General features: G+C 45.6%; 1 protein-coding gene across 4 annotated transcripts in view; it reads right to left on the bottom strand.

The window, feature by feature from the left end:
• The window catches only part of Tom1l2 (target of myb1 like 2 membrane trafficking protein), a 121,266-nt gene that overhangs the window by 37,614 nt on the left and 60,053 nt on the right, over positions 1 to 23,599 (bottom strand). For all 4 annotated transcript variants that reach the window (XM_052194297.1, XM_052194298.1, XM_052194299.1 and 1 more), the window contains exons 2-4: positions 16,774 to 16,858; positions 10,723 to 10,801; positions 6,665 to 6,814 (exon numbers count right to left, since the gene is read on the bottom strand). In XM_052194297.1, coding sequence (XP_052050257.1) covers positions 6,665 to 6,814; positions 10,723 to 10,801; positions 16,774 to 16,858 — 314 coding nt within the window. The remainder of the gene's footprint in view (positions 1 to 6,664; positions 6,815 to 10,722; positions 10,802 to 16,773; positions 16,859 to 23,599) is intronic.

Here is a 23,599-nt window from a genome sequence, read left to right as displayed (position 1 = left end):
AAGAAAGAAAGAAAGAAAGAAAGAAAGAAAGAAAAAGAAAAAAATCAATCCTGTTCTTTTTTTATAGAGGAATCAAATCCAGAAAATATTCAACAGGCTCTTCAGAAATAGGGTTCCCAGTGCCACCCCTTTATTACAATATGCACCCAAAGGAAGAGATGCTACTTTTTAGAGATATTACCATCACAGCATTTAAAGGCCTACAGCCATAAGCTCCAGCCAATCCAGAGGCAGCTATAGAAATTCTATCTCTAACCACCAGAGCACTAGAAGTTAAAAGGCCATTTTCCCATAAGCTTCCTTAATTGTGTCCAATGTATCTCACACTCTACAAACAACACTGTCAGCCTGGCTCTCTCTCCTTGATACATACTCAGGAATTTTACATCACCATGGCACCAGGACAGCCTATTTCTGCCAGTCCTTTCTTCTGCATCTGAAGGTACCTGCGGAGGCTGTTGGCGAGACCCAGCTGGAGATCCACGCAGCCTCACAGCCTTAGCTTGCCTATTCTTCCAGCATCATGAAGTCTGTCCCCTACTCAAAGTCCAGCTCAGTCTTGCAATTCTAGGCCTTCAGTTTAAGGAGCAAACTTGGGAGCCTGCAGGCTAATGGTACAGCATTTGCCTAGCATGCATCAGCCCCAGATTCCATGCCTAGTCCTATAACAAGAAATAATAAAAATAAACTTAAGGAATCTTAAAACCACACTCACAGCCCTGGGAAGAGCTGGGGAGAGCATGCTGCTTGTCCCTGTGCCACTTCCTGCCTCTGTTTTCTTGGAGAAACAAAAGACTCTTCTCAGTGTCTCCTTGCTCCATGCTGGTCTCTTGATGTACACACTCCTCACTCCTTGGGACTCCTCCTCATATTTAGACATACTCAGGAACTGTGTCTGCCCTAGGGACCTGGGACATGTCCCAAGGTGGGACTCTCCTCCTACCAAGAGCTCAACCCTGGACATAACAGAGAACTGGATCCTTTTCTTGTAAGACAATTGCTCCTCTGAAAATCTAAGCCTGATGGTGGCTCAGGACCAGAGATAGCTTGTGTTCTAGAAACGAACAGTTGCTATGCTAAGTGGTGTGCAGAGAGAAGACACAAAGGCTTCCTGACCCCTTCTGTCATTTCCTAGGTCCAGTCATACCCTGGACAGGTGGCTAGGGCTTCTGGGAGGTCCTGCTTTGTCAAGACAAACCTCCTCTTTGCCTAGGCAAGCAGAGTTGGCTTTAATTTGTAGACAAGAAGTCTTGGTTAATATACCTTAACCCACCCGCCAGCTCCTGTCTAGGGCAGCCTAGGCCAGACTGCTGAAACAAAGCATATGTTCACAACAGTAATCTCCCCTGAATAAGTGTCTGATGCCAACAGAGGGACAAACACAGGGAGGAGGGAGGACAGAGCAGGGAAAAGTGAGGAGGGAGAAAAAAATCATTTTAAAGGAACAGTGTATATGAGAACATGGAGATGGATAAATTATAGCTGTCACATGTTCTAGCATCTTCTAGGAACATGCCTAGATAACTTCTCTTGTCTCCCCAACCAGGTCAGGCATCTTTAAAGGTACACACAGGTCTCTTCCTGCTGTACAGGGAAGGCAGTCAGTCAATAACTGTCAGACTAAATTTAATTAAGTTCTCACAGTTACTAAGCAACTTTATTTTCCTACTTCAGAGAATAGAGGAGATGGCTATGGAGGCTGTCAGGAACTAATATGAGCATGATATAGTAGGGCTCCTGCTGCAGCTTGAGCTAGAGGAGAATCCTCCTTAGGGAGAGCTGGGACTAGTTCTGGGAGATCTTGGTCACCTGACAGGATGCTTCCCCAGTATCTGCCTTATCAGGACACAGGCTCCAGTAGTACAGTGCTGGCATTCTCTCAGGTTCTCTGCCACCATGCAGTTTGGCAAATGACAAGGTGGCCACCTCACTAGAAGCCAAGATCTTTATGTAATTCTCTCTTTCCTATTTGTAGTTTCAGTATTTGGAGACTGAAGGACCCAAGGGCAGGACTAACGGGAAGACAAAGGTCAATTTGTGCTTTAGCATTGTGTGACAAACTGCAGACACAACATGACTACACTTTATCTAGTCCTCAAGGTTTTGAGTAGCAACTTTCAGAGCAAGAAATAAGTGTTCACTTGAACTACAGGTCCTAGCCCCTTCAGGCTCTGGCACAGGCTTTCTGCCCCCAGAGGACAAAGTACCCAGACACTGCCACAGGCTTTCACCTGAAGCAGTGTCCTCAGCATGTTTCTCAGTGATGAGGCTCAGGTGCCATCAGGCCATTGACACTATCGAAGAACACAGTCTCTCAGACCTTTCTAACCTCCCTCTCCATCCCAACCTTTATCCAATGGGGTCGAGCATGCATCCTGACATACTTGCTGTCTACATGTGATCAAGCTCATCCTGTGCAGTTGGGGCAACCAAACTTGTTTACAGAAAGTGAAAACACATGGCTTGTTATCTTATATGAACAACAGCCCCCAGCATTCCAGAAAATTATCTGTCCTTGGACAAGTAGTGCTCAGGTTAGAGACATTTTGTTTTATAGATTTTTATCCCCCTCAGGCACTGGGAACAGCAATCATCAGCTGCTGGGGTACCAAAAAATTATGTTTTCAAAATCTCCTGATTGTTTTATAGATCTCTTAAGCACCGTAATTTAAACTTAAAACATAACTTTAGCTTTCACATTAGAAGGCACAGAAAGCCTCACTGAGGGGTAGAATGGAGCACAGGAGGGAGATATCAGAGTGCGCATGCTTGCGTATGTGTGTGTCTCACTAGAGATGGAACCCAGGCTCTTCCACATGCCTAGCAAGTGTTCTGCACTAAGCTGTACCCAACTGGTAGATTCTGTTCACAGCTGGTTCAGAGGGCTGCTGCTGATAAACACATGCTATAGAAAATGCCACCTCTAAGGCCATTTTTAAGCCAACCATGCCTGTGACTCCAAGTCAATGAAGGGCTGGGGGAGGATGGGTTGGAGCAGGCAGACGTAAGAGAACATGCTTCTCACCTACTCTGCCACAGGAACAAGAGACTTCAGAAAAGCTTCTCTGTCCCTCTGTCCTCTCCCCACCTCAACCCCACCCCAAAAGCCTGAAGCACATTTCACAGCTAGGAAGCTGGTGGGGCTTGTCTGTGTAGCTTCTTACTTCAAAGCTTTTCAAGTACAGAAATATTCAGTCAGCTTTTCTGCAACGGGAAACATAGGACATTGGGCAAGGCCTACACCATCATTCCCAATAGTTAAAGGCCAGCTCCAATCCTTTCTAGCTAGGCTTCCGCTCCAGTTGACTGCAGCCTCTCTTTTTAACTTGCTGTCTCCCTGAGGGCAAGGGCAGGGCTAACCTGACCCTACTTCCCAAGCAGCTGGACTCTAGCAAGCACCAAGGAAGAGTTTGGATTATACTGGCACCTGTACCATTAGCAAAACCACTTTTCAATCCAGCAGGATTTTCCTTAAAGGCCACTACCTACTCACAGCTGTAAAGAAAAGCAATGACTGTTACCACTATAATTTAGTTTATTCTTTTTTTGAGGCAGGGTCTCAAGTAGCTCAGACTAGCCTCAAACTTACAATGTAGCCAAGGCTGGCCTTGACCTTGAATGCCTCCTCCCAATTGGGATTGCAGGGGTGTACCACCACACCTGGCTTGCTGGTTTAGTTTTTAAAAGGATAGTTGTTCCTAGTATCCACAAGAGGACTGGTTCCAGGATCTGTTAGGATACCAAAGTTTGTAGTTAATCTGGTCCTTGTGTGAGCCAGCTCAGTGTTTCTTGATTTTTAGTTTGGGGATTTATTCTGACTACCAGTGAAGTGTCAATGTTGTATGAACAGCTTGTGGAGTAACAACAAGGGAGGATCCATGCATGCTCAGTACAATGCTATCTTTTCTTCCATAGTTTCCAGCTAAGGTTGGTTGATGTCACAGCTGCTGCCAAACCCATGAATACTGATGATCACTTATATATAGTCAATGAAGTGGTTAAATATGACATTGTGAAGCATTCCCCCAAGTCCATCAAACAGGCTGCAATGGCAGAAGTGGCATGTTGGTGAGGGTGCGGAAGGGCTACAAGTCCTGGTACCTCCTGACCCAGTACCTTCTCTCATGGTACTGAAGTGAAGCCAACAGCTTCATGTACTCAACACATGCCTAGGAAAAAGAATCATGTGCTCCCCAAGACATGCACTGGAGGCTGTGGCAGCAACTCCAAACATAAAGCACCCATGTACATTAGGAATGCCAATAAACTACAGCTGACCCACGCCATCAGACTTTAGGCTATGCTCAGCTATATATGTGCACTGCTATTGCTCAGCCCAGGAGGGGAGGGCTGAGGAAACAGGTGTAGGTAGACACCTGTGCTACATGGCCTAGAGCAGGAGGGCAGAAACCCAGCCTTCATTTTATAGAGAAGGGAGATGCCCAAAAGTTACTGCATCAGCCCAAGGTTAGGACCTGGGAAGAGCTAGACTTAGGGGAGTAGTGACCAAATGAGAAAGGTCAGAGCAGGCAAGAAACAGGCACCTCTGGAGCAGAGAAGTGTGGGACCCAGCCAGTGAAGGGGTCCTGTCTTCCCTCAGCAGATCACACCATCAAGTTAGCTGTGTTTTACCCAGGAGCCTGGGTAATCCTCAGGTGAGCAAGCCCTCAATGAATGTCTCCTTCCAGTTCTGCAGCTAGTGTGGATCTTGTGGAGACCTGACCCAGAATGCAGAGTTTAAGCTCTGTCCCACCTTTTGCAAGAGAAAGCTACCATTCATGGCCCTGGAAGTCTGCAGTCTCAGGAGAGGCTATGGGAGTGGGTGGAACTGGGAACGTATACTCCAGGATTGAGGGAGGGGTGCAAAATGACAACATGGGGACAGCATGAGAGAAGGCTCTGTCACCCTGCCCTTTCTCTCAGCCTCAATGAGCTACATTCATCTACTAAACTAAAACAAATACTATTCAATACTGACAACCAACTGCTCAAGACCCTTGGAGCATAGCAGTCCAGGGCTCTCAGAGAACCAACTGAGTTGAACAGAAAAGAAGAAAAGACAGCAAAGCTGTACTTGAAGATCTTTAGAAGGGGATGTGATTAAGAAAGCCTAGGGGCTGGAGAGATGGCTCAGTGGCTAAGAGCACTGACTGCTCTTCCAAAGGTTATGAGTTCAAATCCCAGCAACCACATGGTGGCTCACAACCATCTATCTGTACAGCTATAGTGTACTCATATACATAAAATATATATTTTTTAAAAAAGAAAGAAAGAAAAAGAAAGCCAGACTTGTGCTTCAGGGTGGGAGTTCTCTGCGGCAGGCACATCTGAACACTAGGAGGAGATAAGTGCTCCAGGAGCTGGGACAACTCCTTAGATAGAACAGCAGGCTCCCCTCCACTCTCATATACAATGACCCCTGGTTACTGTGTGTCTGCCATCTTTTAAGCCAGGCTGCCAGCCGCTGCCCCTGCAGGAGTTGCGCTCACATTTGACTTGGTCTCCCTCTCATCTTGGCTCTTGAACATGCATTACTCATCCACATTGGATGTGCCAATGGATTCAGATGCCATGTCAGCCGGGTGCTCTGTCTAAAATCTGCATACAACCCAGATCAGAAACATTTAATGGTTCCCCTATTACCTCTACAGGCCAAAGCCCCAGCACACACAGCCCATAAGGCCTACCTACCTTTGGCCTCACCTCTTCCTCATACTGCCCCCACCCCAAGCACAGCCCTGGACATTCTGTACTAAGCTCTCCAAAAGACAATTTTCAAAACATGCTCACATATTCACCTCATCTCTTAATTCCAAATTCTTGAGGCTTAACCTAGTGATTCCTGTCTAAGAAATGGAATGACAGAAAAGGTGTGACATGTGACTTCCTTGATGTCTCTGTGTTGGAAAACACAAGTCTATTGTCACATTATCAAGGAACTGAAGCTTCCCCCACCAACCATGTCTAGGCACCATTGTGGAAATGGAGTACTCATCTCCAGTAGTGCCTGCAGGTACATTTATAATCTCCCAATAATGCTACACCTGAAAGTCTGCTCCTACAGAAACTAGGGAAAAGGTAACATTGTCACGGTAAGGGGCTAGACTTGGGGTTATTTGCTATTATGAATAGCAGGTATATTTCAAGTATGGATAACTGTTCTCTGATGTTTCTGGGCCCTTCCACAGGTGCTTTCTTCCTGAGATGCCTCCTATATTTGGCCTTTCCTCTAAACTCATTCCTACTTTTCAGTGTCCAACAGAAACTTCATCCCTTCAGTGAAACATCCCTTAACATCATTTCCACTCCAGAGCTGGCCCTTGCTCTGTGACCTAACCCACTGGTACATGACTCTAACATGGTCTTTTCTACTCCGTTGATCTCCACTATACTCTGGTATCTCAGAGGCCAGTTGAAACCCTTTCTGTTGCCCACCTGTAACAGAAGGCTGGACATTCAGAAGCTTCCTGGAGGCTCTGCCAACCAGCAAGAGAGTCACCACTTAGGATTTCCAGTGAGGTGAGTATAAAGAAAATAAGTATTTTATAACAAACATTTAACCCCCCACCCCCAATCTGTATCTTTTTCTCTGAAATAATGGGAAAGCATGAGCGAGTATCCCCATCTTACAGACCCGACACACTGGGTGAGGGAGCCAGCTCACCTGAATTAGAGCGAGGACTTTGTCCTGGACAATGGTGGGAGGGTTATTCTTGGGAGAGATAATTTTGACCAGAACGCTGTCGATGAAGTCTCGGTTGGCCACGAGGAGGTGAAAGCGGTGGCCACAGTTCTTCACACAAGTCTCCAGCACCTGAAGTTGTGGGGGGTTGGGGGAAAGTCATCACACTGGGAATGGGCGGGGAGGGAGCCGAGTTCCTCACCTGGTCAGTGTGCTTCCAGATCATCCTCCCATTATATCCCCTCCAAAGCCAACCCTCAGTCATCCCCGCACTAATTCTGTCATCCCTCTTCCTTGGGAATGACAATCTTGTGCTGACTGAAGGACCTGCACAGTAACCAGGCAATTAGGTTGGTAATCGACACGTATGTTTTGCATGATCTTGTAACAATGTCAGAATGACTGAGAGGTTCCTGGAAATTAACATTTTAATTCTTCTCTCTAGGTCTGAGTATAAGATCTTAGCCAATGAGACACAAGCTTTGTCGCAAAAAGAGGCTGCTGGGTGAATTACTGACCCTTGTGTGTGAGAAAGCAAATAAACATCCCCAATATACTACTACTCCGCAAATAAAATCAGCAACAACTATGTATTGGGACCTTTGACAAATAGTGTGTGGGCCCCAGCTATCAGTCAGTTTTAGGTTCCACCCTTCTTCAGAAAGACCTTGTTCTCTCCTGTCTTAGCTGGGGAGGTCCCTAGGCCTCAGTAGCTTTGAGAAAGGATGGCTGATAGGTTCTGATCAGGTGGCAGTGGAAGACAGACTCAGCTTTGTTACTCCCTCCCTGATGGCCCAGGACAAGTTTCACTCAGCCTCTGTGTCTTCATCTGGAGAGTGGGAGCATGGAGCTCTCCCTTTGCAGGGAGAGTTAGAGAGGACATATGTCAGCTATTTCTGTAGCTGCACAGGGCAGACAACCATTAGGACTACTTCAGAAGGCTGCTGAATCCATGACTTCTTGCATTTTCCCAGGTGAGGTACTGGGAGAGTACAGGGAGGGGCCTCTCTAGCCTCAAACACAGTTTTCTGACTCTGTTCCTCCTGAAAACAGCCCACCCAAGCCTTCCCAAGCCCCCTCTTGGAGGGCCTGCTAATGAATGCCCACACAAGTATAGTGCAGCAGCAGAGGACACTTCTAACCACCTCATTGTTCCTGTGTGACCATGAATTAGCTTGTAAAGTTATTCCCTAGGTGGCTTCTGTATCAGGCTTTTTTGCCTTGACAATGTGCAGAGAGAAAATGTTCACAATTATGACATAGACTGAATGCCAGCTACATAGCAGGTACTGTGAGATCCCTCCATATTACATATACTTTAATTCTGTTCTCATAGTTACTATGGTCCATTCAAGTATTTTCAAAGCTAAGAGTCTCAGGAAGGAAAAACCAAAGCAGAGACGGATGGAAACTCTTTTGTCCTTCTTTCACAGAGCTAGGGACTGACCCCATCCCTTGTGCATGGTAGGCAAGCACTCTACCACCGAGTTACTTCCCCAGCCTGAGGACAAAGACAACCCTCTTTTAGCTCTCTTCTAAGCAGCCGCATCAGCTGTGAAGCCTTAGAAACAGCAACTGTGTCATGGTTCAGTTGTCCTTCTCTTGTTCTTTGAGCTACTCTCAAGGAAGGCACTAAAATGACTCATGGCAGTGTCATGAAATGTCCCTATGCAGAGGCTCTGAAACTCCCAAGCCACCCTCTCCTTCTTTCCTTGCTGTGCTTCTAGAGGCTCCACATGTTACGTGGTACACCCAGGAAGTGTAAACTCATTATCTTTGTGGATTCTGCACAAGTGCAATTTATTTTTAAAAAGATTTATTTATTTTTATTCCATGTGTATGGGTATTTTGCCTGCATGTGTGTCTGTGTACCAAGTGTGTACAGTGCTTGGGAAGGCCAGAAGGTAGCACTGGATTCTCTGCAATTGGTTGTAAGCCATTATGTGGGTGCTGGGAACCAAACCCAGGTCCTCTCCAAGAGCAGCCAGTGCTCTTAACCATTGAGTCATCTCTCCTGGCCCTTAACCACAAGTTTTATTCAGGTAAGGGGAATTCCTTTTTTTAAATCTCAGTATCTGATTCTGGGTGACCCCGAGATAAAAGTTCTCACTCTCAGGGGCACATGGGGCTACAAAGAGGGACCAGAGAGGTTCTTTCTGTTCTCAGCATGGAGCAGGAACCTTTTCCTTTGGATTTTCTACTCACTCTCTAGACTCTGCCAGCTGCTGAGCTGCTGAACCCTTCTTTCCTGAAAGGCAGGTGAGGATCAGCACGGTAGGAGGCTCAGGAAGCTAGCCTGGGTGAAATAACTAAAAACAGAGGAGTAGGCTGGAGTCAGCCCCCGGCTCTTCTATTTCTAGGGAGACCATGGACAGGATGCTATTCTTGCCTTGAGTTTTCCCGCACAGCAGACTTTCAGGTCAGTGTGTCACATCCTGGACTTGGACAATACCCTGTGCATAGGAACTTGCAGCAGCCCAAGCCTCTGGATGTAGGAGGCACAGGAAGTCTTCTCTATCAATGGCACCTTAGACCGCCCTTTCAAAGGATCTTGGCAAACCTGACTTTGTGGGTTTTAGGGAATGCAGCACAGTGGCAACTTTCTGAGGTAATGCCAAAACCCATGGAATAAACAAAGTGGGCCTCTAGGCAACGAGAAGCAGATGTTAGGAACACACATATGGAGGCTCAGGCAGAGAGGCCCTCAGCTCCACTGGATAAATACTAACAGCCTCGGCAAGGGCAGATGTGCAGCTGGGAAAGGCCGCAGGAAGGAACAGGGCTGACAGAAACTGAGTGAAGCCAGCATGGCAGACTTAGACCATGCCAACCGTGCCAGGCAGGGAGCTAACTGCAAGGACAACAGGTCTACATGTCCACAGTCCTCACAAGTTTGCAGAAAAGCCTCAGCCACAAGGAAGGTCAAATGACGGCTGCCGGGGGATGCTTCAGGAAGGCGAGGAAATGCAGTCAGTTTAAAAAGCTTCCTTCCTACAGTGGTTACCATGAAACTGGCATGAAGAGGGACAAATGTCAGAGCTGGCATCCAGGGATGTAGGTCACTAAACATGAGGATTCGCACTTCACCCTGGGCTCTACCAACGTTGAGGTAAAAAAAAAAATTAAATCTTTCACCAATTTCTCAACTGACTTTTCTCCTCTGCTGTGCAAATCCCAAGTCCCTGGGTGAGAGAGCCCTCCTATTAAGTTTTGGACTTCACTGGGGTGGGGGCAGGGAGATAGATCACAGCAGCTCCTCTGCTTTACAAGGAAATATGCTGTAGTATTTTGAGATAAATAACCCACTTTCCCCACCTGCAGAAGTCGACATGGTGACTTGTTACAGTTTCTATTAAAAAGCCACTGTGGCCCAGATTTTACAGCATCTGAAAAACTGTTAGCTTTTAAGTCAGAAATAGCACCTGAAATATCCTTTTTAGTTCTCTGTCTTAAGGAAGGGCACAATTCTTATCTATTTGCCCTGAAAGGAGTCATTTGGCTGACTTTTTCAGGAACCTTTGTATTATTTTCATTTTCATCTTAAACAAAAGACCATGCTATGGCATACCACAGCTTGGTACTTTCCTAGCTGTGAAAATAAAACTCCAAGGCCTCTCAGAGCCCAAAAGCAGAACAATCAGCCCACTTTAGAAGGTGGTTGTAAACATCTCATCAACATCTGAAACTCTCCATCCTGGGAAGGCACTGGACAGATGAAGGTGGACAGCTGTATAAACAGGAAACTGACTCCCAGCACCTCAGGCTGGAAGCAGGAACAAGCTCTGTCCTGGCCTCTAATCCTGACCTTCCAGCCACCGCTGTGGGGCTCCACAGCGCCATCCACATTTCATGTTCTCCTGGTGTACACCTACCACTTAAGCTTGCCTCCTGCAACAGAGGCGGGCAGGGGACCCTAAGTGCCCCCTGGGAGCTGCTGCTGAACCATGACAACATAGGCTACATGCTAGAGGCCCATTTGGGTGGGCAGTGGGGCTCCTTGGAAGCCTAAAGACTTTCCCCTCCCAGGAAACAATACTCACTGTCAGGGCCAACATCACTTCTCTGTAGTTCCGGTTCCCGCTGAGCCGCTTCTTTAGAGCCCGAATGGCATCCTTTGGCCTGGCAAAAGGACAGATAAACTATGATCCTCACAAGCCTCATGGGGCACTAGCCCAATGTCAACTAGTATAAAATCAAGGGTGTTTACTGCAGCATGTCTGTGAGTATAACAGAGTTGGGGGCAGGGATATCTACATGAGAGAACAGGGATAACTACATCATGGCCTTTATGCAGCTGCAAAAGAGAATAAAAAAACTTTTTGTACATTTTTATGAACCAAACTCAAAAGACATATGCATAAGAATAAATATATCAAGTATTGAAAAAAATCACGATTGTCTCAATAGATGAAAAAAAGCCTTTGACGGGATTCAACATTTTTTTTTTCATGAAAAAGCCCTAAATAAACAAGAAATAGAGGGATCATAGTCTACAAATAAAGGCTGTAATATGTGATAAATCTATACACAATATTATACTGAACCAGAAAGGATTTCCTCTAAAAACAGTATTGAGACAAGATGCCCATCCTCTCTGTCATTCTGTATAGTACTTGATTCTCAAAAAGAAACAAATCAGATATAATGGGAGAGGAAGACTCAGATTGGTATTTGCAGATGATATGACCTTACACATAAAATCCTGGGCCAGCACTTGGGAAGCAGAGGCAGGTGGATCTCTGTGAGTAAGATGGAGACCAGCCTGGTCTACAGAGCGAGTTCTAAGCCAGCTAGGGCTACAGAGAAAGTCCTGAAGACTGCCAGAAAACCCTTAGATCTGATAATACTTTAGCAAAGTATCAAACTACCAAATTAGCATCTAAAAACTGTGACAGGGCAATGATGAAGAACATGCAAAGAAAGAAATGGACAATTCCACTGACAGGAGCCTTAAAACAGAAACATCCCTAACAGTGAGGCATAAGATGTCTACAATAAAAACACCAGAGGATAATTTTAACAAAGACAGTAGAAGACAAAAAGAACGCCCATGCTCATGTGTTGTCAGAATTAGTACTGTGGAAAAGGCTATTTTGTCTAGTTGAGCGATACACTCAATGCAATCCTGACCAAAATTCCAATAATATTCTTCACAGAAATAGGAAAAATATTCCTAAAATTCATAGGAAGCTTAATAGCCCCTGAGTAGTGAGGGAAAACAAGCAAACAAACCAATGTTAGATGTATCAGAATTCTTAAGTCCAGACGATACTGCAGAGCCTTCGTAATAAAAGCAGTACAGTCCCAGACCAAACGTTCAGATGGAGTACTGCACACCTAGAAATAAGCCCACCAAATGCAGCACCTGATTCTTTTTTTTTATTTTCTCTCAAGGCAGGGCTTCTCTGTGTAGCTGGCTTTTAACCCAGAGATTCGCCTGCCTCTGCTTCCTCAGTGCTGGGACTAACTACAGGTGTGCCTGGCAGGATCCCAGGGCTCTACAAATGGGCAATTTCCAACAGGGGCACAGATTTGATAAATGCAGCCTTTCGGCAGCTACATGCTTAAATGTGCAGGGCTGAAGAAAGCAGGCAACTTAATGGTTAGAGAAGACTGATTTCCTGTCTGCAGGCTCGGTTCACCACTGTCACCCCAGACTGACAGGCTGCACCATCTCTCTATATGCTCTTTCATCTCCTCTTGGATTTCCATGATGTGAAAAACAGGCACTACCCTGGAGGACTGTGTACTTCTGGCTGACAGCATGTCAGCATGCCCAGATTGTGGGTGGAGGCCAATCAGATAGCAGGCAGACTCTGGTTAGGTTTAAGCTGAAAATCCCTTCCCAAGTGCTATGCTTCAGGAAGTGCTACCTGAGAGCAAAAAGAATCATTTCTTTCTGCTGATCCGAGGGAGAAGTATCGGAGCATCACAGTCAGGGTGGAAGAACCATGACATTTAAAATGCTACTGAAGGCTGAAGGCACAACTGCTGAGTAAGGCCACCATCAGGCGGGCAGGCGGGATCAAGGAAGACATGGACTGAGTGAGAGGGCCAAGCCCAGGAGCTCTCAGCAGAGAGCTCTTCAGGTTGGGACCCCATGGGGCAGTCATTTAGGGCCTCAAGGCCAGCCTCTGGCCACCCACACCCTTCTGAGACTCCCTAGAGCCCTCCTGTCTAGCAGTGGGGAGCTCTTCAGTGGCTCTCAGACAGCTGCAAGTTACATCTCCAGGCACAGCTTTTCTCCTGAACAAAGCCCCCGTCTCTACCCAGCAACCATCCTCTCTACTGCATTTACTGGATCTCCTACATTATACTCTAGGATAAATGCTGTAGAATAAGGTCTCAGTGAGTTAGGAACAATAAAAAATAGTTATAAAATGATCCAGATCATTGGATCCTCATCAGAGTCTGCCTAGTATCTGATTGCTCTACACTACTGCTTAGTGTGTGTGTGTGTGTGTGTGTGTGTGTGTGTGATTATTCCTCTAATCTTTACTATATCTCTATGAGATGGGAACTACTGCCAGGGTGTGTGTGTGTGTACATGTGTGTGATTATTCCTCTAATCTTTACTCTATCTCTATGAGATGGGAACTACTGCCAGGTGTGTGTGTGTGTGTGTGTGTGTGTGTGTGTGTGTGTGTGTACATTTGTGTGATTATTCCTCTAATCTTTACTATATCTCTATGAGATGGGAACTACTGCCAGGGTGTGTGTGTGTGTGTGTGTGTGTGTGTGTGTGTGATTATTCCTCTAATCTTTACTATATCTCTATGAGATGGGAACTACTGCCAGGGTGTGTGTGTGTGTGTACATGTGTGTGATTATTCCTCTAATCTTTACTATATCTCTATGAGATGGGAACTACTGCCAGTGTGTGTGTGTGTGTGTGTGTGTGTGCGCGCGCGCGCGTACATGTGTGTGATTATTCCTCTAATCTTTACTATATCTCTATGAGATAGGCACTACTGCCAGGGTGTGTGTGTGTGTGTGTGTGTATGATTATTTCTCTAATCTTTACTATATCTCTATAAGATAGGCACTACTGCTAAGTCATTTTTTATCTCTGATGAAACTGAGGCACAAGGAGATGGGTTGTACAAGTGAGTGGTGACATAAGCCTCTGGCCCAGGTGGATGGCTTCAGGCTCCACATCCCTTAACCCATACTACCATGTTTCCTATGCACCTGATATACACACTGCTTCCCAGCCTAAAGGTTCCACCACTCTCCCTGTCATCCATCTGCCTGTCCTGCTAATATCCTGGTATCCTGTAAGAGTCTACTGAAGTGTCATCTTCTTCAAAAAGGCTTTGCTGCTGACAGCCCCCAGGCTGGTTGTGAGTCATGGCCCACGTCTGCCTCTGTCGCTGTGTGCAGCCTTTCTTGCTCTGTCTCAGTCCTTGGCATGCCGAGATATGATTGTATTTACATGCTTGCATTTTTCATCAGACTACCTTAGGGATGTCATTAATTCTTTACACACTTTAAAATATTTATTAAGAGCTGGTTTTGGAGCTGAGATGTGGCTTCATAAAGTGCCCTGGGTTTGATCCCTAGCACTGAATAAAGCAGGTGTGATGGTGCACACCTGCAATCCCAGTAGTTAGAACGCAATGCAGGAGGCTCAGAAACTCAAGGTCATCCTTCTCTATATAGCAGGTTTGTGATCAGCCTCTGAATATGAAACATTCCCCCACAACACATACACACAGACACACAAGCTGATTATGTGTCAGCTACATTGTGGCAGAGATAAAATACTGAGTGTAACAGAATTCTTGTTCTCATGAAGTAGCTGTGGGACAGGACAGACAATAAGAGACATCACAAAGACTTGAAGGCCAAGTATAATACCATAAGAGGGAAGAAGCCAGAGGAGTGAGATTTATGCTGAGATCCAATAGCTGATGGGAACCACTTAGTGTCAGGGAGACAGGCTGGGAGAAACATGAGGAACAATGTTCAGAAGCCCTCAGCCAGGAGCAGGAGGGGAGGGGGGAAAGAGGGAAGGGAGGAATGGAGGGAGGGAGGGAGGGAGGGAGGGAGGGAGAGAGAGAGAGAGAGAGAGAGAGAGAGAGAGAGAGAGAGAGAGAATGTGTATGTGTGTTGTTTTCTCTTTCCCCATGTGGGAGGGATTTCAGCAGACACATTAGAGGCAAGCACAGAAACTCTTCAAGAATCACCATGCTGTCATTCTAACACACGTGAACAAGAAGTTAGGGCACTGAGAAACGCACAAGAGTCCTTCTTAGAGCAGTAACTGAGAAAGCGGGGCCACTCACACTTTGAAAAGGACTTAAATCATTCAGAAGGAAGACATGCCAGGGGTCTTGGACTTTCTGCCCTCAACGCTTAGATATCTGACTGGAGACAAAAATGTAGAGAATTTAAGGAGCTAAAAGAAAAATTAGTGAGGCTGAAGGGCCTGAAGAAGGGCTGCAGAGGTGTGTGATTACTCTCTTCATGGTAAAAATGCAAGAATGCTCTGGAAGGCTTGCTAGTGAGCAAGTCACTGGTCGGAGCCTGCGCCAGGAAATGATGGGAGGTGTGGGAGAAGCAAGTGCGTTCTTCAGGAAACAGGGCAGATGACGCTGATCTGAGCCACTTCCTGCTTCCCGATACCCTTCAACATGTGACACTAGGCCACCTGTACCCGCTTTCTTATGCTTCCTTGAGGACAAGTCACACTGTCCCAGAAGACAAGCTCAAAGCCCCTCTGGAAGGCATCTCAGTGCTTCTCCCATGGAGACAGCCATACTGGGCACAGGCTGGGGTCTGATCTCCAGAAACCCTAGGCAGGCTCCAGTGGGTGGGCCATACACTGACCTTAGCTCAGATCTAGCTCTGCAATCTGCCTGCTCCACCTCAGCACTAGCAGCTCCATCCTGTTGTTTGCAGGTCCCAAACTCTGGTGTTATGCTTGACATTTTCCTCATATTCTACACCAGCAAATTCCATTAGCTTTAATTTCTGAATCTCACCAGAATCTAATGATGCCTCCTACATCCTTACCACTATTCCAGTCCAACTTACCATCATCAATTCACAACAGGGAGACTGCAATAAACTCCTCCTGCTTTGCCTGCTCTGTCTGAGTCCTGCCCTGGTGAGCCCATTCTGACCATGGGATGACCATTCAAATTAAAGCCAGACCAGACCATTTCATGTGCCCAGAGCCTCCCAAGAGTTCCCTATAGGGCTCAGTCCACCTGACCAGCTTATGTGGTTTCTCTTGTTCACAGTTTGCCTCTCTGCTCCAATCTGGCAGCTACCCAAGAGGTGAAATTGTGTCTTGCTCACTGCTGTGCCCTCCATGTTTACAACAGTGTCTACAAACGGCAGGCACTTGGTAAGTTTCTGTTGAATGAACATAGTACTGACTTGAGAAGACCAGCAAGTAGATAACACCTCCAATCTACAAGTCCAGGCTGCTTGAGTCCCAACTGTTCTCCTTGACACACTGGCGTTGAAAAGAGTCAGAGTAAATGGGATGTTTATGAGCAAACCTTAAATCGGGCTGGTCTGTAAAATATGAACAGAGGGCAGGTATCGAGGAGAGAACATAGTGCTCAGTAACACCAAGAACTGACTAAGCAGTGCAGAAAGGCCAGAGGGCACGCTGTACATACACTCAGTCCACCCACACCAGAGATGCTCAGCCGCTGAGCCATGGGTGCCCCTCAGTCACCCCTTTATCTGATTATGCTCTGGGCCTACTTCCACAGTACCCTAGAAAGCAACGCATGGCACAGAAGCCCCCGTGTCTGCAACATGGAAGCAGGGTTTGAGGAGGAATGGGGAGAGGCAAATGACTAGTACAGGAGGCCAAGCAGCTGCATGTCTACTCATGGTTCAAAGCAGATGCTAGAGGCCTCACCACTCTAACTGAGGCACTGCCATGAGGAAGTGGGCAGGGTGGGGGAAAGGACAGATTACTGGATTTCAGCCTATTAATGCCAAAGCAAGCAGACTGAAAACAATAATAAAAAAACAAGCACCAGAGTTGAACCCAGCACACTGAGCCCGGACAAGCGATGTATGACATCCCACCCAAACCGAGACAAGGCATTTCCCAGGAAGCATACCCTTCCTCTGTCTCATTGATGATGTCACAGATCTCCATGTTCAGTGTCCAGTCCTCACTCTGCAGGGAGCCATCCGTTGCCTTCTCTGTGAAATCAGAAAGAAACTGCTTTATATTTCTCCTGGAATATGGAGCCTAGAAGGAGATGGAAAGAGACTAGACCCACTACTTCTGGGGCTACTGCTTTCACAAGAGACATTCAGGAATGCTCAGGTTGTCTAGTCTCCGAATCCCATATCTAGGAGGCCTGAGCCACTACAAACCACAGGTTTCAGAACCAAACCACCAAGCCAGAATATGGGCTCCACCATTTACAAGTACCAAGCCTAGTTAAAACTATTGCATACATCTCATCAAAAAAGTTAAATGTCTTAACAGGTGTAATCCCTTAGGAGATGGCCGGACACACAGCCTGTCCTCTATAGAGATCTACTATCATAATCATGAAAAAGCATCTGTTAAAACCACACCTCAGAAGAAAAGGAAGAAGGGAAAACTCAGTGAGCTGCAGCAGGTATGACATCACAGTTTAGCTCTTAATCCCCACCCCATGCCCCCCTGCCCCCACCCTGCCCGACAAACATCTAAGGCTAAGAGCATATTTGCCAGTCTCTGATGCCACTGGGGGGCGGTGGAGCTTCTTAGAGAGTATTTGGGAAACTTTGCTTCCTAGATGCTGGTGGGAGCTGTTTTGCTCACCCACATATTTCCCGCCAACAGAGCCAACTGACCTTGAACTGACACCATTTGTCACAATGATATAAAGCTCACTAAAAGAAACACATGGTGTTGAGTCCCTGACATATAACAACCTGCTAAGCGTTTAATGGAGGAGAAAGGACAACCCTGGCATTGACAACAATGGTTCTTGGGGCTGGAGGTATGGTGGTTAGAGCACTGGCTGCTCTTCCAGAGAACCCAGGTACCATGCCAATACCCACAGTATGGACTGCAACCATCTGTAATTCCAGTTCCAGAGGATCATGCCTGGGCATGAGGCATGAACATGGTACATTATATGCAGGCAAAGCATAATAAAATAATTTTTTTAAAGATTACTTTCCGTACGTAAAAAGATAGTTGTATACTTTTCTTACACTATATTAACTCAGTTTGTGAAAGATGTGAACACAGTGTGAAAACTGTAAAACTCTTAGAAGAAAGCAAGGAGAAAGCTCCATGATATGATTTGACAATAACTTCATGGATCGAACACCAGTGGTATGAGCGATCATTATGGAAAACTAGACACTAGACTAATCAAATTAAAACCTCTGGAGCTCAGCGGCAGGGCTGAGTGGCAGGTAACTACTATCCACAAGCCCTAGCTTTGACCTTAGCACTACCAAACTCTGCCCCATCGTGCACTAAAGACACAAACAACAGAATAAGAAGGCAAGCTATAGAATGGGAGAAAGTCTTTGACAAATCACACACATGATGAAATATCCAGAATATAAAGGAACCTGCAACTCAACAACAAAATTATGTATCATAATAAAGTAATTGTTTTTAAAATGCCTTTCCTGGGCTAGAGAGATGGCTCAGTGGTTAGGAGCACTCACTGCTCTTCCAAAGGTCCTGAGTTCAATCCCCAGCAACCACATGGTGGCTCACAACTATCTGTAATGGGATCTGATGCCCTCTTCTGGTGTGTCAGAAGACAGATACAGTATACTTATACACACACACACATATACATAAATAAATCTTTAAAAGAAGGCTTTCCATAGGCAAAAATTTTTAACACTTGTGTTCACATCTTTAAAATATTTAGAGTTAATATAATGTAAGAGCCCCCATGATATATATGACACTTCTCCCAAGAAGAAATATAAATGTATTTATATTATTATATGCCATTATATAAATGATCATAATCAAAAATTACTTTAGGAAAGTATAGATCAAAAATTTCAATAAGCTAGTTGTGATACTGATGAACAGGCAACAAGATTATGAATTAGAAACTATCCTGGGCTATATCTTTGGGCTAGAGATATAGTTCAGTGGTAAAACGTTTGCTAACATTTGTGGAGCTCTTGTTCTAGTCCCTAGCATGACAACAACAGCAGCAGCAGCAGCAGCAGGAGCAGCAGTGGCAACAATAATACCCCCCCCACACACAATAGATATCATCTCATATTCACAGTATACACACACACACACACACACACATATTTCATTTTATCTTTTGCCTGCATGTATGTCTGTGTACCACACGTATGCAATGCCTGTGGAGGCCAGAAGAAGGCATCGGATCCCCTGAAACTATAGGTACAGAGAGTTGTTAGCTGTCATGTGGGTGCTGGGAACTGAACTCTGATCCTTTAGAAGGGCAGTCAGTGCTTTTAACCACTGGGTCATCTCTCCATTAGCTATTATTTTTAAACCATAAGATAATAAATATTGGTAAAGATGTGGAAAAACTGGAAGGAACCCTTCCTTCTTCTCTATTGAGAATGCAAACAGTACAAATATTATAGAAACAGCATTGTGGATTCTCAAGAACCTGTAACTTAGGTTTTGGGTATTTCCTTTCCTAGAGGCATGTGTATACTCACGCTCACAGCAGAACTGTCCAGTGTTCTAAGAATGAAAGCTGACTACCCACGCATAAGTTAATGGATATATACACAATGGACTCGTCAGCCTCATGGAGGAAGGAAATTCTGATACCTGCTACACCAGTGAACCCTCCAGACAGTGTTCTGAGTGGAAGCAGCCAGGTTCAAAGGACAAATGCTCTATGGTCCTATCCTGTGAGGTATCAGGGTAGTCACAGGAGTTAGAAAGCAGAATGGGGATTGCTGGAGACTGAGGAATAGTGGGAAGCTGTGCTCAGAAAAGAGAGTTGTTTTGGGGATGGATGGTGTAATGGTTGCACACCAATGGGAATACATTTAATGCTACTGAACTGTATGCTCAAGAATGGCTAGAATAAGCTGGACAGTGATGGCGTGTGCCTTTAATCCCAGCCCTTAGGAGCCAGAAGCAGGTGGATCTCTGTGAGTTCAAGACCGGTCTAGTCTATATAGAGTTCCAGGACAGCCAAGGCTACCTGGAGAAACCCTGCCTTGAAAAACAAAAAATCAAAAAACAAAGAAAAAATTGCTAGAATGGTAACTTTTATTCCACACACAGAAAACAACTTTAAAAGAATCATCTAAGTGGGGCAGTGGTGGCACGCACCTTTAGTCCTAGCACTTTGGAGGCAGAGGCAAATAGATCTCTGAGTTTGAGGCCAGCCTGGTTTATAGAGCAAGTTCCAGGACAGTCAGGGTTATACAGAGAAACACTATCTCAAAACAAAACAAAACAAAACAAAACAAAACAAACAAAGGGCTGGGAAAGGGTTAGGAGCATACAGTCCTTTAAACATGAATGGTCCTCATAGGCTCGCATCCTTGGATGCTTAGTCACTGGGGTGGCACCATTTGAGAAAAATCAGAAGAATTAGGATGGGTGAGCTTGTTGGAGGAAGGGTTGGAGTAAGCTTTTAGGCTTCAAAGGCCCATGCCAGCCAGCATCTCTCTCTTGGCCTGTGGATCAGAATGAAAATCTCAGCTACTACTCCAGCAATATGTGAACCACCACAACAATGCTTTATACCACTGATAACAAACTAAACCTCTGAAGCTGTAAACAAGTCCCCAGTTTCTTTAATAAGAATTGTCTTGGTCATGGTGTCTCTATACAGCCACAATACCAAGGTAAGGCAGCCACAACTCCCACTTCAGGAGATTCAGCACACTATTCTGTCCTCCATGGACATTTACACTCAGACACACATATTCATACACACACACACACACACACACACACACACACACACACACACTTACTTTAAATCATCCAGAAAGGAAGAAAAAATACAGAGAGATCAACGGACTCACTGGTTGGAGAGAACAGAGAAGTGAAGACCATTGGGGTCTGTTGATGGGGAATGTAAGACTCAAGAGAGGAAATGGGCTCAGGATCAGAACTAGACCCTGGGTTGCCTCTTCTCTCTGGGCTGTGAGCCCCACAATGGCAGGGACTACATATCTTTCACCTTTTCCTAATGAAAGCCCAGAAGTTAAACAGACTCCCTGGTAGACAGACAGACAGGGTGGTGGGCCATGGCTAAGTAATAAAGGTGGTGAATTTCCAAGATGGCCAACTTCTCACCTTCCTGACTTGACATAAGAATCTGGCAGCTTTTACACCTCTCTAGCAGGACCTCTGTTGACAGAGTGGTTCAACAAGTTCAAGGCCATATCAGGATATGTCAGACAACAGTTACAGACCAGTCAACCATTCTATTTGTCTTCAAACTGACCAACCCTAAAGTAGAGGAGGAAAACTCTTCAGAAGCTTTAAAAAAAAAAAACAAAAAACAACACACCAGCCCTCAAGATGAGGCTGGATTTTGGCTTTCTGAGTCCCTTCTCTGCTTTGCAGAGAAGTTCCTTTCTGAGTCCCTTCTCTGAGTCTTTTCTCTGTGTCCTGCATATCTGAGTCCTCACTGGCAATAATTGGCTTTCTTTAAATGCTGATTCTATTTATGGTGCTTGAGATCTCTCTGCTGCTACCTGTTGCATTTTAAATTTTTCCTGCTTCTTAATTTTCTGGCAGAGAAAACAAACCCAGTGAAGGTGCCTGGACTGCACCAGTTCAAGACCCCTAGATCCTGTAACATCACCACATCACTTGGGAGCTATGCAACCCATTTATGTCTGACGGCCTAGGTTCAAGCTAGTAATCCTCAGCATTGTTTAAACACATGACCTTTCTGAGGAGTATTTAGAACACACACACCCAGAGATTCTGATCTGATTAAAGGAGGTACTCAGGCACCATGCTGGGAAGCCTGGTGGTAATGCAGATGCGTGGTCAAGGTTAAGGACTGCACCTTGTATGGTAGACTGCACCCTCTGCTGGTGCTCCATTGATGGGCAGTGAGATGCAGACCGGTACTTGGAGTTCAGTCTTACTGCCCTATGTACAGAGACTGTCACTGTGTGGTAAGGGACATACACATCCTCCTCCGAAGCTCCAGCACTAGGGTACAGGTATCAACCACCCACAGTATGTGGTATCCTCCGTTAGCAACCAGGCTGGACTGTCAATGTGGGCGTCTTAATCATCTCTTTCTCCTTAGCTTCCAAAATGGTATGTGGTACATCTGAGGCTCTTGTCAATCTTGAGAAAATGGCATTTGGACCACATGGCTTTACTTTGCCTTCAAGGTGTAGACAGAACTGCATTGAAGTGTGTGAACCTTCTTCTGCCTCTGTTATTTTCCTTTTAAGGGAGGTACCAACAGGGACTATACAAAAGGATCGCCTATAAAGCAGGGCTAAGAAGTTAATGTTTGTCTTCATGACTCATCAGTGGAAATGGAACTTCTACCGTGAACATTCACATAGGATGTCAGGAAGCTGAAGCAGTAGGCAATAATGGTTATGTGGAACACCTGCTTCATAGGGGCCATTCCTGTCTCGCTGACAGTAACAGTAATCCAGAAACTTCATTGCATACTATTGACCCATTACCCAATGAGCTTGCTACCCATCAAATCCCCATTTTCTTTTTTCTCCAGCTTGGCCTGAAGTACCCTGAATGCTAGTTCTTTGTTCTGATAACTCTGGGCTACTGCCCACACTTGCTGACTGTGGAGATAATCTGGCTGTTTTCTTCTCCAGACTCACCAAAAGAATGTCGCTGAATGTAAAATGCTAAACCAGTGCTCTTTTGCCTTCTAGTGTTGGCACCTCTGAAGTCTGTATATTTAGCATCCAAGTATAGATATGGCAGCCAAGAAACCAACCCACTGGGAGCTCCTCTCAGCAGGCTGCCTTAGGACTGATGCATGGGAGGGGTGGGTAGGCAAGAAAACCGTGCTCCGGAGAGAATGTGCACGTCTGTCAGGGTCAAGGCTTGAGGGATTTCTGGCCCGGCCCAATACCAGGCGGGGCAGTCTTTTCTGAATGAAGCAAATGCGGTGGCAACAACATTAGGAATGATATGCCGGGCTGTACATCCGAGTGCTTTACTCTGCGTATTCCAGCTCCTGGCCATTAGCACAGCCTCAGGACGGTCAACGTTTTGCAACCATCGTCACTGTTACATTAGTCTTTATCCATCCCAGCTCATGGCTGGCAGGAAGGATTTGCCTATTGCTCCCTGGAGCACTGCGTCTCTACCATTATACCAAGTTTTATTTTAGGATTTGACAATTTACATGTCAAAAGAAATGAACTTTACTCTACTCTAGCCTGGAGACCACATTGAGTGGCCTCAATCCCAGAATCAATCAGACACGACTTTGTTCTCATCTGATGAAAATTCTTTTATGAAAAGAAAAATAAGAATTGATTGAGCTGCTCTGCCAGCCTTGATTCCCTCCTCGGGCTTCAGCAGGCGTGGCTTTCTAATGAAGCAGGAATAAGAAGTACTCTTCTTGGGTTGGTTCCTTATAATCAAAGTGAGTATCATTTAGCTGGAAAACTCAAAACCCCAGTAGTTGAAATAAATGTTCTGACCCTAAGAATAAGTTGCTATGCCTTTGAACACCTGGCTGGTACTATGAGAGGAAGGAGGGGGGTAAACATAAGGTTAATGGATTCTGCTGCTAAACCAAACTTAGAAATAATGTTTCACTGATTTAGTATTTCCTCTATAAAGCCTCCCAAGTATGTGTCCCTAGTAGCTTTACCAAAGAGCAGCCTGGGTGAGTATAGCTCGAGTTCTGTGAAGCACTGAAGTGCCCTGCCCAGGCGGCCTCTCTCCTAGCTGGGCTGCCTTGAAAGGTCAGAAGAAGTACAGGCTTGTAGTCAGGCCCC

The sequence above is a fragment of the Apodemus sylvaticus genome, chromosome 10 (genome assembly GCF_947179515.1).
Source record: "Apodemus sylvaticus chromosome 10, mApoSyl1.1, whole genome shotgun sequence".
Classification (NCBI taxonomy): domain Eukaryota; kingdom Metazoa; phylum Chordata; class Mammalia; order Rodentia; family Muridae; genus Apodemus; species Apodemus sylvaticus.
The sequence above is the reverse complement of the archived record's forward strand: the minus strand, read 5'-3'. Positions and strand labels throughout refer to the sequence as shown.